The sequence below is a fragment of the Bombus fervidus genome, chromosome 4 (genome assembly GCF_041682495.2).
Source record: "Bombus fervidus isolate BK054 chromosome 4, iyBomFerv1, whole genome shotgun sequence".
Taxonomy (NCBI): Eukaryota; Metazoa; Arthropoda; class Insecta; order Hymenoptera; family Apidae; genus Bombus; species Bombus fervidus.
Genome location: NC_091520.1, coordinates 15,142,552 through 15,160,523, shown reverse-complemented (window position 1 = coordinate 15,160,523; position 17,972 = coordinate 15,142,552). Strand labels below are relative to the sequence as shown.

The 17,972-nt window shown below is 37.2% G+C and overlaps 1 protein-coding gene across 7 annotated transcripts in view; it reads left to right on the top strand.

The window, feature by feature from the left end:
* Window positions 1-17,972, top strand: part of LOC139986319 (kinesin-like protein KIF13A) — a 157,990-nt gene that overhangs the window by 12,079 nt on the left and 127,939 nt on the right. For 6 of the 7 annotated variants that reach the window (XM_072001540.1, XM_072001539.1, XM_072001542.1 and 3 more), the window contains exon 2: window positions 17,501-17,588. In XM_072001540.1, coding sequence (XP_071857641.1) covers window positions 17,501-17,588 — 88 coding nt within the window. Of the gene's footprint in view, window positions 1-6,063; window positions 6,140-17,500; window positions 17,589-17,972 lie in introns of those variants that run through there. The other variant, XM_072001544.1, reaches the window with a different exon arrangement.

Sequence of the window (17,972 nt, the reverse complement as noted above, 5' to 3'; positions counted from 1 at the left end):
AAAAAAAAAAAAGATCGAAAAGAAATTTCTAATACAAATGAAACTTGGTAAGAGGAGGGAAATTTATTTTGTCACATTCGATGTTAAGAGTCAATAATTTGCGAGAGTAAAAATGTTACAACTTGCGTTGAAAAATTTCCTTTCGGTCTAAATGATTAATAATTTAAAAAAAAGATATTTAAGCGTTGAGATACATATTTCTATTCAAATCTTACTTTTACGTACATCGCGAGTAAAGTAATTCATATTTTCTTGGTCCGCGCATTTCGACGTACGCCCAGCCTCGCATTCTCCGTTTTTGGAACACAGAAAATCTCGGTGGCCTGTCTCTGGGTCATTTTATTTTCGCAGGGTAGCTTGAAAGCCGCATTCGTGTTCTCCTCCGCGCATTTTCCTTTTTCCTGCTTTGGAATTTCAGACATCTCTCTGCGGCAAAACCTAGAAGGAAGATTAAACGAACATCTTGCAATTTACCTTCAGCTACCAACAGATTGAATTTACAGATAGAAAAAATTTAGTTCGTGTTGGTGGACGGTTGCTTGGTCGCCTCTGAACGACAAACGCGCGGACGTTTCAGATTATCACGCGCATAATATACAAAGGAAATTGTAAGATTCGTAGAGGTAATTACGCTTAGTGAACTACATATAGTACGCGTAATAGTCATATTGTTTATTTCCATTGTTTTCACTGTTCCGACGCGCAAAGCATACACGTTGACATGTGCGAGTGTTAAAAGTTATTTTCTTTGAAGAGAATTGTTATTTTGTCTCTGGAATAAACACATGATCTTTTTTATTGGGTTAGAAACTAAGTGATCGAGGATTTTATCATTAGGTAGTAAATTAATCCAATAGAAAAGGTCATGCGTTTGTCCGAGAAACAAAATATCAGTTCCCTTCGAAGGAAATAACTTTTAATACTCGCACATGTCAACATATACGTTTTTCGCATCGGAACTGCGAAAACAAAGGAAATAAACGATATGGCTCCGAAATATTGGATTTTTTCATTACCACCTAATGACAAAATCCGCAATCGTCTAGTTGTCATCCAATATGTTACAGAGAATTGTTATATTCATTTTTTTACTTAAATAAGAGTGTTAGTATCCGGTGAAAAAAGGCAGAATTAATTTTGGTCGGTGCCGTACGACTCTCTCTTACGTTGTTAATTTGTAAAGCGTTAAATATCGTTGTTTATTCGTTGTTGGTCATTTTCCAACTTTAAACGATACTTTCGAAAAGCGAAGGACTCGACGATCGAACGTTTCTATGGAAATGTTATATGGAAATATGTAGTTCGGATAGGAAATAGATAAAAAGTTAACTTTAACGAAGTATTACGATATTTTTTTATTCCATTCTCTATTTTATTTCATTTCCCAAACAATCAGTTTGATAGATACAGTATTCCTCTCGTTCGTATAGCAGCGTATGGAATTTAATACCATGTTCTCTGCATGCTGGAAACTATTTGCTCTGCTGGTTTATTATTCGCGTAGGAAACACGGAAAATGCGTATACACACGTTCGAGGAAAATGTGGTCGCTATCCTCTTGCGCGTGGAATATTTTTTGTCAGCGATACGATTTCACGAATCCCCTAAAAGTATTTTGTGAGAAACGTTATAACGCTAGTTGGTTAAATCATTGTTTTTAAAAATAACGGAGCAAAAGAATAATTCAGTAAAAAAGTAATTATCGACACGTTTCTTTTATGCTTAATTTTTGCAAAATTAGTTTTCATTATTTTTTTTCGCGCTATTTTTTGCTATTAGCCGAATTTTTTGCAGCCTGCTTTGAATCGTTGTTTCCACACGAATGGAAACCTGTGACGAACCGAGTTATCGTTCGGTACGATTTGGCAAACGTGGAGTTGTGCGAGAAATAATTTTTATTTTATTCGACTGGAAAATATTGTTTGAAACGTCGGGAAATTCTATATTCTGCGATATACTGCTGCGTTTGAATTTTATATTTTAGCAAACTGTTATTGCCAGGATAGAAATCGTAGAAATTGAAAGCGGAGACTGCGAATCGATGTTCGCGATTTATTTGCCACGCGAGGACTAAAGCTCCGCTAGTAACGCTGCTATAATAAGTTTTGCATAATTTTTACTCCCTTCTTTAATTACTATCTATCTCGCTTCGTTCTCCACTCCCGAAATTTCATATCTTTCCTTTTATAAACCTCCTCTTCTCTGTCATATTTCTAACTTTCTTCATCGAACATCTGCCATCGTTATTCCGATAATATCAAATGTTTTACGTATACTCACGCGCGAGAAAAGAGCCAGAGAGAACAATTTTTAAATCGGTACATTAAATTTCAAGGATTTTCCTTCGACGATTATTTCGAATCGTTGAAAAACGGAACAGATCAAGAGCTTTTTTCCTCCCAAGCTTTTCTATTAAATCGTTTCTCATTCTGCTTGTTTTCACGCTACCTTGACCCGTTTGCATCGACGCTCGACGAGTTAAGCGGAACTCGCTCGCGAATTAAAGATATCGAACTCGCATGTAAAATTTCTGGCCGAGAAGGTGCGCGCGTCTTATCATCTTCCGTTTTTCCCTCTCGTGTGGACTTTTTAGCGTCACGAAAGAGAGGTTGCCCGGAGAACGCGTTTGTTAGACCCGGTTTTCTCTTGTTGTTTAGAGAAAGTGAAACGAGGGAACGAGTTCCATTAGCGCGGCACGTGGTTCACGGACGCGGAAAGTATCGTAACGAATCCGCGGCGAATGCACCGAATTTCCAAACAATTATTTACGATTGCTGCTTCCAATTATCTATAATTTACGTCGCGGTTTTACGCTGACTTAAGAGTCGTTTTCTTACGGAAGGTAAAGTGGAAGCGTTTTTTATCGTTGGAATTTGTCTTCTGAGGTTGGCAAGGCGGGAAGTAGAGTGTGAATAAACGGTGTAGCTTTGTTTCGAGAGTACATGAACTTACGAATTTAGGAATTTAGGTTTCGTTCTTATATCGTAGCACGTAGAACGAACAAACGGGTCACATCTGTTTGGAGAATTTACGAATTCATAAACTTACGAATTCAGGCTTTGCTTCTTCCAATGTAATAAATAATTTCAAATTATTTGCGCGATTGAAGCATTGGATGAACGAGATTAAGATATCCATTGAGATATGATCAATGGTATACTTATACGATATATTCTTTTCTGATGAATACTAAACGAAGATTTGTTACTTAATTTATCTGTGATTTGTCAATTAATTTTTCGAATCACAGAGTTTGAATTGCAAGGTGATTTTATTTTCTGTAATTTTCTATTAAAATTGTCGTATCGTTTCCATGGTCATTTACGTAATATTTTCATAAACCACAGACAATTTCTTTCCGTTTCAAACACACACATATGCAGATATACTATAATAAAACATAGAGTAAATTAGAAGGAACACAAGATTAATTATTACAATTTAAACGGTTCTACAAGGCAAAGATAAAAGGCTGCTGCATTTCTTAGACAATTGCGAAAACAGAGATATTTTTCCTCGTCTCCGCGCAATTTTTCACGGTCCATACAGAAAAACGTAATTTTAAAAGAGGAGAACAAAGCCAGCGATTGATACGCTCGATATTCAGGATCCTTGCGAGAAAATTAGTGGCTGTAGCATCTATTCAAGCAGCTCCTTTCATCTTCAAACCTGACGAGTTCATTTTCCATCGAACCATCAGTCAGAGGCTTTTTATTTGAAGCTTCTCGATAGCATCTTCCCTTTCCATCGTTTTGGAATTTTGACTCGTTAAAACGTTCGAGGTGGCAAATCTGAAAGAAACTCGCTTTCCTACGGAATCGTATCTTTCGTTTGAAACGGTTGCAAAGGTCGAAGGGAACGATGTTGCTCGTTGAAAAGGTACTGAACGTGGCTTGATGAATTTTTCATCGGAAAATTGCGAACGGGAGAGAGAGAGAGAGGAGAGGGAAGGGGCGAGAGGAAACGAAAGAGTTTTGATTTACGTAAGTAGCATGTTTAATGCAACTCGATGAATCAAGGTCGAGGACTCGGCGTTTAATTAAAAATTGATATCTCATCGTTGGAATTTTTCTGTCGTCTGAAGCTTTGCGGAATTTCCAGTGGAATTGTTACGAGTTGGTTGCGGAGCGTGGAATATTCATAAGCGACATGAATTTTTTCGTACGATGGCCACAATGTCGTTAGAATTTTGCGGATGAACACAATGGTGCTTCGTACAGGCGATATTCGTTTTTAAAACGATGATTTCACTTGAAGATGTTCTTACGCTACTAAAAATAGAAAAGACGAAAAATTAAGGGCGAAAAAAGTGTTGTTAGGGTATCGAGAATCTCTTGAAAAACTTGAAAACTCGAGAAAAAGATGGTTTATTATTAGTAGTTTCATTGTAAAGTTGCTGACGAAAGTAATGAGAAATATACTCGCTCTATGTTTTTGCTCGTTTGCTTTAAAGTATAAACTCTAAACGCGCCTTTAGACGTCAAACGATCGCGTTTCTCGCTTTGCAGCGACACAAACACGGAAACCATTGAAACTCGCTCGAATGTAGGAAAGTTTGTAGCTGTTCCTTATTAACTTGTCATCGGTACAGCGGAACCAGTTAAGCAAAATTATTTCATTAACCTGACAATCGTCTTACTGGAACGCTCGTCTTGCTACCGATAATTTAATATCCCTTTGGAATTGAAATTGTAACGCGAAATCGGAATCGATCGATAATTCTCGAGATTACTACGAAAAATATGAAACATACGTAGCTAAGTATATCGAATAAATAGATGCATTCGCTGTGAACAAATTTTCCAAATTTTAGTTTCTCTTTTATTTTTAAATATTTGTTAATATTTACTCGAAATCGAAATTGTTATATCAGAATCGTACATACGAAATTCATACGACAAACATCGAATTGCTACGCGAGATGAACGATCGCGCTTTCATCGATTGCAACGTCTGAAATTCTCAGTTCTTTGTATTAGATCGTCCGCAAATTACGTACGATCCATTTTATTCTGTTGAAACGAACACCGCGACGTTTCACAGACTTGGTTTCACGTTTGTATGAAGGTGCACCTGTTGTAAAAAACACGTTTGCGAAAGAAAGACACTTTGCGGACAACCTAATAGTATCTTTTAATTTCCTTATCACAATCTTTCCGCACGGTGGAGGTCGAAACCTCTGCAGCTTCTTCTGCGTATGATTTTCCAATGACATTGCATCGGTAATGAGTTATATGGGAAATAAATAAAACGTTCTTAACGATATAGAACGTGTCTCGCTTAATACAATGTAACGCGCACGTTTTATCGCATAGACAGTGAATTTGTGGTCGTAACGCGCTCCAAATAAAGAACGTTCGCACACGTATATGAAATTGTTCGCGTACGTTTGCTCATAATGCGAAACTCAGCACCTTAAATAAGACTGACGTGCTTCGTGAAACAGATACCATCTGGTTTCGTAGCATGTCGAGTTTTCCATGATAAATGTTCGTCCGCGTATTAAAGAGTATCACGATGTTTGTCCTCGTCGATTCTACCTCGTTAATTGATAAATGTTTAAACTTCGACTGCTGCAAGAGCATCGCAGAAGGGAAGATAAAGATAACTTTTTCTTTATTATCTTCCAGCTATTATAGATACTTTGAAAGGTTCTTTGATTTTTATCGATTATGAATTTTTGTGTACGTCGCTATAGCTTTGTTTTAATATTATATCAAACAAAATGGTGTAGCGTTGAAAGGTCAAAGGAATCGGCAGCGTCGTTATTGATCGTCGCGATTACAGAACGTCCTTCCTTGGAACCTTTTTTCTTTCTTTCGTTTCTTCTTTTTGCTTGTTTGTTCGAAGCGTGGAACGAACGAAATGTATAAATACGTGTTCGTCGCCTTTGTTAGTTATTCCTTAACTGTTAATCGCGCAAACATCATAGGATTCTGTTGTTATAGGGCTCACGGCTATCTCGGTGAGTATCATGTTCATAGTGTTGGTAGAATTATCGTATTGTTAATAAAGAAATCTTTTCGGGATTCGCAAGACTATCACGACGGATATCAAGACGGATATCGCCAGACCATCACAGTATATCCTCGTCAGAATAGTTCCAACTATTTCATTCGAATATTCCATTAGAAACAAGTATGTATATTATTAATACAATAATATTTTCTGTTCGTATTTTCTGATAAATATCATATACATTTCGCGTAATTATAATATTTTTTAAAGGACGAGTGTATTAAAATTCTAAATGTAGACGCGCGATAGATTTATTTAACGTCTATTTAGGATTGTTTAATGGGAATTTATATTTATTCGCGAGAAACTTAGGAATAAATCGCAGACAGGTTTTCTAAAGCGGGAAGGTAGTTGGAGTTTCGAAAATTTGCCCTAAATCCGCAGGAAAATCACGAAACCTTTCTTTGAGATATAGAAGTAACTTTTCATATAAGAAAGGAACAATATTTCTTTGCTGTACCATATCTTTGGTGTAACAAATTTTTCTTTACAATTTCTACGATAATACACTTTTAAAGCGATCAAAAATCTATCATCAAGCGAAGGGAGATTAAAAATAAAAATAATCTTTCTTATTATCGTATACACTTGTATCGTTAACATAATTTCGTAACGTACGTACTTTAAGCAAAAAGTAAAACTTCTCGTTTCTTTAAATAAGTTCCTTTTTGAATAATCAACTTCGAAACAACGAACTCCGTTTCCAATATACACAATATACACGCGAACGCCATGAGTTTCGCTTCTATTTGTACAACATGCACACAGAGCCAGCAACGCTGTTTAAACGAGGAGCTAGCGTCTTTTTTGCAAAAGAAAAGCTGCAATTTCACCGTAACGCGCGTGCACGTGACCTTTGCAACTAGCGAGTTCATTTTACCTTTATATTAGGTCGTCCGAAAAGTTTCTTTCGTTTTATAAGGAAATAATGGATGCACAACATTTTTCGTTTTATATTATTTTATCGAATTACCTAAGATCCATTTTGTTCTATCAAAATAAAGATTACAATCTTCGACAAATTAGGTTTCATGTTTGTATAAAGATGCGTCGTTGTAAAAGACGTGTCTGTAAAAGAAAGATACTTTTTGGACAACATAATACATTTACATTTCGAAAGTATGTTACGACAGTATCGTTCAAACACATACTACTACATACGCCTTCCGACACTGTCTATTTATCACAGTGCGCGTAATCTAATTATAAAATTACGAACGAAAGGATCTACGTTGACTTTATCCTTTATCATCGCAGTTACGTATTGTACAATGGAAAATTAGGACAAAAAGCGATAAAATTGATATTACAATAGAAGGCCTTCCGCATTTGAATATATGAAATTCGAGCGTCGAATTAGTCGCGCCTTCTTCCCTCTTATTATTCATTTATGCGTGTTTGTTTAAGTATTAAAATGCATTAGCATAGAGGAGAAATTGATGCGGTGGTTTTTGTTGGAGATTCTGTGCAGCGGATGAATTAATTAAAGGGGAATATCGTCGTATAGGTTTTTATTACTTATGATTGAAGCAGATGTTAAAATGTATTTCAAAATACAGTAATATCCTTGAAGATAATATAGATTAACCTTTTGCAATTTTTTTCGTTCTATGATTAATATTTACGTTTAGAAGGTTTCAAAATACTTTCGAAGTTTCTCCTTGAACGTTCCTTTTCGAACTTTTAGCGTCGAATGTCGAGAGCAATTTCCAACGTATGCCAAGAGACCAGCTTCGAACACCTGTCTACCTGACTCAGCAGCTGAATTCAGAGAAAATAAAAATAATGTTTGCTCAAGATGCTCTCGTGGTCCGCTTGAGACGAGATTTTCACGGCGCGAGGAAAATCTCGAGACGTTCGATCAGGTGGAAGGTCACTCTTTGCTGACCAATAAAGAACATTTTTCTCTCACTTTGTTCCCACTGTTTTCCCAAGGATGTTGACTCTTAACTCCTTCGAGGATAGCGGTAGAATTTTCCTACCGCTTTCATCTCGCGAATATTATACCAGGTATATTATCGTGCCACAACTATATCGACGACATAAATATTCCGAGTATGAGCAAATATATAATAATAGCGTATAAGTAAAGGTCAGCGGTAAAGTTTGTTTTAATTCTTACGAATGTAAAGTACAAGATAAAAGGGAAAAATCAGCTTTCATTGTTAATTATCATAATATAGTTAGGTATTAATCAATTATTTTCTCTAATCGTTTAGCGATATTTCAGAAATATCGCAAGATATGTTCCCACTTCTGTAGGTGATTTTTCTTCTTTTTTATTTTTTCTTCTCTTTTTTTTTTTTTCTTGTAAGAATGCTTTTCAAAATTGAATCTCATCGCTCAAGGTGCCTGAACTATTTAAACAAGAGCACAAAGTAAAATTACGTGACTCATGCTGCTATGTACGTCTTCGGACGGTGGCTCTGCCGATATCATTTTGCCCCATTTTCTCCATCACGCGTCTTGGTCTACTTGAGACGACACGACGTCATCTGTCTCACTATGACACACACGTCTATCAATGTACCTCTACCAATACGCACTACGTTCGAGATTTCACTTTTCAAATCACGTTGATCAAGCTACGAATCTGCGTAAACATCCGCAGCCTGTTAATCACAGATCGATCTGGCAATTTCGTCCGATTAAGTTGTCTTACTCGATCGATGCTATACTACGATTATTCCATCTTTCGGAATTTAAAATGCGAATCTCTCGACGACGATGATCGTGACCAACGGTCGATGCAGCGATACAGTTGCATTTTCAACGATCGTTTCGATTACCCTAAATCGAGATGAAGAACGTTTTGTTGGGAAACGGGGGCGAATCGCGTCGTCAGAAGACAATTAATACGTTCCATCAGTTGCCTCGTTCAGTTTTCATTAGTTGCTCTGCGATTAGTTTCTTCTTTGCCTCGATGCCTTGCTTCGATCTTGAAGAAGAAGCGAGCGACAGAGAAACAACGTGTCCTCCCTTCAATTAATTAGAGTCCGAGGAGGGTTCTTTGGTCTTTGTTCGTAGTTTCCTGAAACGTTGAAATTCTTTGTTTCTTTGCCTCCCTTGTTTCCCTTTTTTTCTTTTTCTTTCCTTTTCTTTCTGCTTCCATCGACCGACAATGGGATCACAAGGTTAAAGAACGTAATCGATTCTGTTAAACTGGAACCGGTCGACGAGATGTAAAAATAAAGGGGACAAGCAATTTGACTAATTTAATTTCGTATAATTTTCGTTCCTTCGAAATCGTCTCGCTTTCTTCGCTGGAATTTGTTCCGATAAGAAACGCATCTGGGAATGAAATTTGTAATTCCCCTCCTTCGATAGAAAACTCGATCGCATCTGTATGAAAAGAAATAGTTGAAAGATTCTTACTGAATTAATAAATATTGTTACTTGCGATCGATAAAATTTTACAAACACAGTATAGCGGTAACGGGTTTGGTAATAAATCAAACGAAATTCCGTTAATAAGTTTGACAAATTACAAATCATCAAATATTTCCAAATACTTTTCAAATAAAAATTTCCAATTTCAAATTTTCAAATAATAAAGGAGAAATTTATAATCTTCCTTCTCAAAGAAAAAAAAAAAAAAAAAAAAAAAGAAGAATCAGCTTGTAACTTGTGAATTCGTTAACGTTATTAATTGATAAATTATTGCGCAAGAAGCCCTAGAAAAGAAAGTATATCAATGATAAAATAAAGTCGAGATTAAGTAAAATATTTGATATAGATAAAGCAGAATAATCTTTTTCACATCCTGTCTCCCTCTCTTCTTCTTTTTCTCTCCCCCCCTTTCTTTCTATCCTTGCAAAGAAACCAATCTTAATCAAACATTATATAATAGAACATTGGTTATTCTCAGCGAGAGAGAAACTCGAATGACATTCATGGAAAATTTCCTGTGATTCATTTTTATCTCGTAGAATCAAATGAAAAATCCTCGACAAAGTTTTCATCGTTCAAATATATGCACATATCCTCTTTTCTATATATCACGCGATGTAATAACTAATTATTGCCATCTCAAAATTTCATGATTCAGCCATTCTCCTTTCCACGTTCTATTCAAGGTGTAATCAGGTTGTATCATATTCATTTCGATCTATCGTCTGTACGAATTAATCCATTCGAAGATTCGATCGACGAAACGTTTCCAAGCAATACGTGCGTCACGTTTATTTCTTCTTAAATCCACTCGTAGAATATGCTGACGCTATTTCCAGGAAAATTCCCAGATACCTTACGTATTGTAGTCACTTGTTATTTACCGATTATACGAGTAAAACTCATTAGCGCGTGAAAGCTGAAATTATGAAATATCCTGGTAAGAAATGTTCGTAATATCGAACTTGCAGAAAAATAGAGAAAAATTGCCAAATCTTTCGAAACTGTCGTTTAATTAAAATATCGAAAAGAGAAAAGAAACGAATCGCAGGAAACTAGCGACTGGCAAAAGTTGGTAAAACCCAGCACAAAAATTAAACACATAGATTTATTCCATGGAATACCGGGTATTCCCGTGAATTTTAACAATCTGCATATCGAATTCAACGTTGATTAGAATAGTCGATCGTCTATCGGTGTTCTTTCCACCGGATCGGCACGATCGACACGACGACACGTTTCTCTTATGACACAAAGGCAATTAGAAGTTCCAAGACGGGCATCGCTATGCGTGGACACGCTCGATAAATCGTCGCGCGACACCGCGCGCGCGCGTGATCGTGCGTGAACCTCGCGTCAATGAATACGGATGGAAATGTCAATGGACGTGGTGGGCGTAGTATCGTTATAGATCCAGTTGCCTCAGCTTTTCATCTGAAAGTCTGCATTTGTATGATCGAGTCGCGTGAAGGGTTGCTACATGTCGAGGCCGCATACGTAAAATCTCCTTGTTTGCGTTTCTAGAAATATCGTTCTGTTCGTGGTATTGGGTTGGCAACTAAGCGATTGCGGAATTTGTCATTAGGTGGTATTGATAAAATCCGTAATCATTTAGTTGTCAACCCGATACAACGTAACGCGCGAGCACTCGCTTGTAAAAGTATTCCAATGCTTGTATTCTTTTATGGTTGGGGGAAACATTTTGAAATTTCGTTAATGCCATAACGAGGCTATAATGAATTTATTATTAATAAAATTATATCGGTCGAGTTTGAAAATATCTGGTTGTCCCAAAAGCTTCTTTCGTTTTGTAAGAAAATAATAGATGCGTCATATGTTTTGTTTTATATTGTTTTATTGAATGTCATATTATGTTGTACTATATTATCTATTGGAAGAAAATGGATTATACATGGACGATGTAATATACGAAGAAGTTGTAAAATATTTAACGCAAGTATATTTTGCAGAGGTCTTGAACATATATAAACGGTCAATTATCTCTGTTATGTTAATAAACCTGGATATTCAGAGAGACTATGTTCGATACTTATCGTATCGCTGCTTTGTTCTGATAGTGGCATCACCTGGAAAATTTCGAATTTGCTTTTATCGATTAGAACGTCTACCTTGTGTTTCTACGTTTTATCGCGTAGAACGGTGTATTATTTATTCGGCCATCAAGCTGCCCTTAGTTTCACACCACTGGCTGCTCTTCGTTTCTTTTTGTGACGCTACAAATGGAAGGCTGTAACTGTGTGTCATATCTTGCGTTAAATCAGCCTTGTAACGTCGTTCAAACGATCCTCGAAGATCTTATTCGTAAATTTTTGAGGAATTTTAAACCAGAAGATTATCCTCATTCTACGATACGCACAGCACATCTGCTGTTTTTCACAACTTGGAATTTTCCACATTGCACAATATACAGTCTACAACTCGGACCACGTCGACAACTAAATTGGCGTCTTAGGCGCTCGATAAGATCTGTTCGATAGCAAACGACGTTGTCATAAACTTGGACATCAGATGAGAACTCGACGACAGACTATCGGACAATGTCGCTAGCGGGACGTTACGCTACGCACCCTCCACCAGGTACGCGCAAGACGCACCGCTTGCGAGACACCTACGACAGTTGGACAGTAGCAGAATTGGACAGACACAGATCTTCACCTCAGCGGAAACGTTGTCGAAAACCCACCCCGTAGACCGACACCTACGCTTAAACTCTCTTACTTACGTTTCATATCCTTACGTTTATACTATAAATTTTTAATCTCGCCCGCCTTGAAGGTTAATATCGCTCAGAGTTCGCCGCTCAACCGAACAGTTGCAATTCAACTGATCTAGTTAATCGTTATTTAATTAACCCAGTTAAATTAATCTAGTTAATTAACTGATTTAGTGGAGAGGTCGCAAGGAAAAGGTTTTATCGTCGGCGTTTAAACACGCTCTCCTCTAAGGATTACATTTTGTAAACTGTGCCACTATCGAGGCAAATCAGCTTGATACGCTCGATGATTATCGATGACTATTCATATCGTTATATTCATCGTCCATATCAGTTGCCTACTCGATACACGTTTCCAACGAATATCTCGTAACTTCTATAAATACATTTTCAGCTCGCTTTAATGAATCATTAACGTATTGCTAATCAACGAATGGAAATAAATTGTCCATCTAACGACGATGCGTTCGTTGAAGCGGTGTCTGTAAATCTGAAAACGTTTTGTGACATGTGACACGTGGGCGTAAAAGCGTTGAAATTTCGCTTGCTTTGGTGAGCGCCGCGCAGACGCTCGCATAGGCGAAGAACTTAATTTTCCATTTGTCAAGTTTCAAACGACCGTAAAAACCTTCCCGGTTCGCGTCATTTACCATCATCGCCGCGCGTTCTGAAAGAGAAAAGCCTCTGCAAAGGGCTGGCTCGTAACGAAGGGAGGAAAAACGATATCCCGTGGTATTGAACGCATCGAGTCATGAATGAACACACGGTACACGGTGTATCGATCGGATCGCGGCGGTTCTAGTCGCCGAGACGCGTTTGAATAACGCCAACGGTAAAGCGAGAGAAGAATGGTGGGTCGTTTAGTATGGATTTGCCGCCTTACGCGATTACGTATGCGCGTGCAGTTGAATGTTACGAGCGTTATGACTCGTGGCTGTCATAAGACGTTGTCTCATGCATGGCTTCCTCGTGCATCGTTCCCCTTCTGGCTTTTACGCCTCTCTGCTTTTCTCTTCTGTCGCTTTGAGTAATCGTATCGATCATCCGGGACCCGTCTGTCGCTACATTCTCTTCTGTTTCGTCTCTTTTCTTCCTTTCTCTTTCTTTCCTTTTTTTTTTCTAGTTTCTGTTCTTCCTTCGTAGGGGTTCCTCTTGGTTTACGTGGCTCTAAGGTCTACTCGTTCGAATTGTATTTCTTTTCCTTTCTTTTTTACGGTTTTTTTGCGGTTCCGTTTAGTCCAGAGGATTAACTTGCTATATTTTTTTACACGCTTTATACGAAGTAATCGATAAAATGGATGACTGGCAACGAAGATAGAATTCTTTTTAATAAGATCTAAAAAATTTCAACAATCCCATTAGGAAATATAATTTGAGGAAATAGTTCTTTCGCTTATAGCACGTATGGTACGTATACTTTTGAAACTTTTACGAGACTGTGCACGTCTTTGAGATTCAACTGTCGCATTTATAGTACGTAGATCATTCCCAGTGACTGTCTATAATCGATAGCGATGAATAATGTACGTATTTAACTTAGTTAATGCTTGAAATATTAAACGATCGAAGAGAGTGGAAAACACAAGCAAGGCACAGAAACCTGATTGTAGAAACCTATGAACCTGGGAGTCTATAAAGCGATCCATAAATTTCGCGGTAAGGTTTCAAGTTTTCCACGTTTATCGATAAACTTTAACAATTATCGAATCTCGACTGTCCCAAGGTTCGAGGAACTCGAGAAATTTCATCTTCGCGAAATTATTTATTAGATTGTGCCAAAAGTTTCTTTCGTTTTTGGAAGGAAACAGATGGTCATTTTCCAATAAAACAAAATGGATCGTTCAATAAAATAATATAAAACAAAAAATACATCTATTGTTTCCGTACAAAACTTTTGGCACAACCTGATACATAAAAATCGAGAAGCCGAACATCCGCGGCATCCGGAATAGTCGGAGAAACGGTAGAAGAAGATAAAAGAAACGAAGAAAAATATCTTACGAGGCATAAAAGCGGTCGCTTGGAAATCGCTGGATTTCCTGGCGATCGCAACAACTTACACGAGTACGATTTTTCCTCGGAAAAAAAGTTTTACCGCAAACCTCTAATATGGAGATCCCACGAAAGTTTCGCGTCCCGAAACGCGATCGATCGAACCGACCAACCAGTTTGTTCGAATAACTCGAGCGCGAATGTTTACTCGCGAATCGTTGTCGTGTGATACGATTATGTCCGGCCGTGGATGTAACGAGCATTACGACTACCAAGCAGGAACATACATTGTACATTACGAGTTGTATGGTTTCCATGTTTTCTTATTCGCTCTGTTTCTCGTTGGTCGTAGGTACATACGTACACAGAATGAGTCGGAACACGTGGCAAGTACGACGAAGGTGTTGTTTCGGCGCACTAAAACAAGAAGAAAAGTTGGTATAAACATATGGTACGCCCGGAATGACCTTATTTTCCAGTTACAGCTTACTTTACGATGCTCTAGACGTTACTCGAGGTGACCGATACGCGTCGATTTCGATGAAACTTTGCACAAGTGTTCCTTAGAACTACCCAAGAATTTAGTCGTAATTCGTTCATGGTCGTTCTTTATTTTAAGGCAGCTTCAACTATCTGAAACTTGTTATCCGAACCGGTCGTTCTATGTAAATCGTAAAACTACGACGAAAGATACGAAAAGAAAGCGATCGAATTAAATGTTATACAGTTTCTCGAGGGATTCTTAAATCTGTGCGAAAAACTTGTTGAAGAAATCATCCTCTTACGAAAATTAAACGAATAACTGGATTTTTCAAGAAACTTTTCGCACAGATCTATGAATCTCAAGATACGTTACAAGATTTATTTCAACAAATTGCTACTAAATTCTTCGGGCGGGTGTAACGGACACTTAAACGAAGTTTCATCAAAATCGACGTGTGTCATTCCCTTGCTAGCAGTCAACGATTGTCTGACAAACGGATAGGCGGTGTTGGTCTTGTTTCTTCGTTCTCTAGAGAATCCAATCGAATTATCAATTAGAATGGTTTATTTAAAATCTGTCGCTCGTAAAAAGCCAGTTGAAACTCTTCGCGAAAGACCAAAGCTAGGAGGAAATTCGCGTAAGCTGTTCGAACAAGTTCTATGACGCGATACATTCGCGCTTCTGTTGAAGCTGAATCACTTGGAGCAATGTCTTTGAAGATAGGTAAGCAACTATTACAACACAAAAACAAGCCATTACTCGAAAATTCATGTCGACTATATGTTTGTACGAACTTTTCTTCTTGCTTTGGTGCGCTGAATCAGCTCTTGCCATACTTCCCACATATTCTGACTCATGCTGTATATATATATGAACAGGTATAGCATCAGCCTCGAGGCGAAGGATTAAGATGCAGCTTTTTGTTATTATCGAATTTAGCTTACGGTGGATGTTTGTAATTTAGAAACTTGGTATTTGCGCTTGGTATTTATATACAGTAGTTTACGAAAGTATTCGATTACTTACAGAGACCTTTTACGAATATATTATGTTTTATACGGAACTTATTTTGAAATTTCGTTAGCGCTGTAATCGGTAAAATCTGGAAACTAATATGAAAAATTAATTATTTGTTATAGAGAAGCTGCAAGATATTTAGCGTAGGTGTATGCTACTACATTTCGCAAAGCTTGGAAAAGTATTCGTGGAAGAAATAATTGAGGCAGTCGCGCGAGGAATTGAAACAGGTTTACGCACTTTTTTGTGCACATAGCACAAGTAACACGGGTAAAAAGTGTTCAATATAATGACAAAACCCGTGAGAAGCAGAGACGATATCCAACTAAAAGAAATAAATCAATCGAAGAATATGTATCATCATGTGAAAGTAGTTTTTGCGTCCACCGCGCGTCTGACTACACACGATCCGTTTCTCCTTATTTCCATATTCTCTTGTACTTCGCCACGCGTGTATATAACAGGTTCAAACAACAGTCTCCGCTTTAGAGGAATAGATTATGCGAATTTTGTGGTTCTGCAAAGTATCGCGTATAAAGTTTGAACAGTGTTATTTAAATTTCGGAAAATTTTCACGACTTGGTTATCGCAGCTTGGACATTTTATGATTATTGCTTTTTTATTTTACTTTGACCGTGAAATTTATTCCGTTCCGACGACAAATTTTTATCAATCGTAGAAACTAGAAATTTCATATGTTTTATGGAATTGTGAATGCTGCGTATAATTTTTGACTCGACATCGGAGTCAATTGGAATTCTAGACACGTGGTACTTTTGAAAAGTATGTACTATCCTTCGAGATCTCATAATAGCGTCACTAAATTTCATAACCAATCGCAACTTGTATGTTGAATAATGTTCAGGCTCTGTTCAGCTTGACGGAAGTTTATAATTATATAAATTCCCTTGGGCATGCTGTGGATATTTAATTATGCATCAGGAACGTCATAAACACGCCTCGTGCAACGTTATTAACGTTCGTTACATAGAAAATATAGGCTTGCAACAACGATAGGAAACAGATTTTTATTAACTTAGCAATTGTTAAATATATCTATATATATGATGTTAATTTAAATCGATTCGTTTATTCTTCAAGGAATTTCTCTACGATCTTTTATCTATCACGAAGATCATTGATCCGATTAAATCGTTATTTACTCCAATCAGAAGCATCTCTCGTTTGATTAATTTGTGATATTATAGAATACAATATATCTTCCCTAATGAAATGTTCTCGTATAACGATTAATTATACACGATTAGCGTGTTATCACGATAGTTACGAAACGTTTTGGATAAATCGATCGAACATTCTCTGATTTCATTCTATGAACATATTAACGCCTATTGTTCGAATGGCAAGTTATTAATAGAAGAGAAAGTCGATAATGAATTTCCATCATTCGAGTAGATCGAATCGTTTCGATCTACAACGTGTATACGTAGACGTGAATTTAATTAGAACTTTGCCCAAAATTTAACACGTTACGTATTTTTATTTTAATTAATTGTACTACCAAAACTAAATATATAACGTGCACTATTTGCTTATTATATACTGTTACTTATATAAAATCGTGTATGTACATATACTTTTATTTTTAAGAATAATTATATATTATAAATATAGGAAACCGTGCGTGCACCTCGGTTCGTAATTCAAATACTCTCATTCAGTCATTATACAATCGCGCAACGATATTTAAATGACGATATTTAAATTTGTCTATAAGAAACTCTGTTTCGAGAGGTGAAACGAGGAGTCAATAGACAAATTTAAATATCGTCAAATTTTCTTTCACCGCGAATCACCTTTTGTGTCTGCTCATTTCGAATTAACTGATTGTTCCATTTTTCCAGAGCTGGAACTCGGTACACAATGCGTCGTCGAGATGTCCGGACAGCAAACCATCTTGCAGCATCCCACCACGATGGACAAGATCGAACGGTGAGTGATCTCTTGAGAAATATTTTTCCAAAATTGTCTAGCTCGTAAGGAAAAACGTCGAATTCGAGTGAAACTCGAAATAACGCGGGTATATTCCTCGTTTCAGTTTACATTTACCAGAGTATCGGACCCTATCTGCGGCAAGAGATGTAAACCCTGTATGAAGTTAACCCCATATTTCTTAAATGTCGAATCTTTTCGTTGTTGTTCCAAGTTGTAGTGCGCCTTTCCGAAGAAACAACGATTAAACCTAGTGAGGTTGTTGGAGCAACCCCAGAAAACTGAATCTTTGACCAGCTTCTCGTTCTTCGAAGCTCGGAATTATTCCGAATAGTTGTAATTGTTCTAAAGATTGTTGCAAAGTATTATTTATACTATAGAACA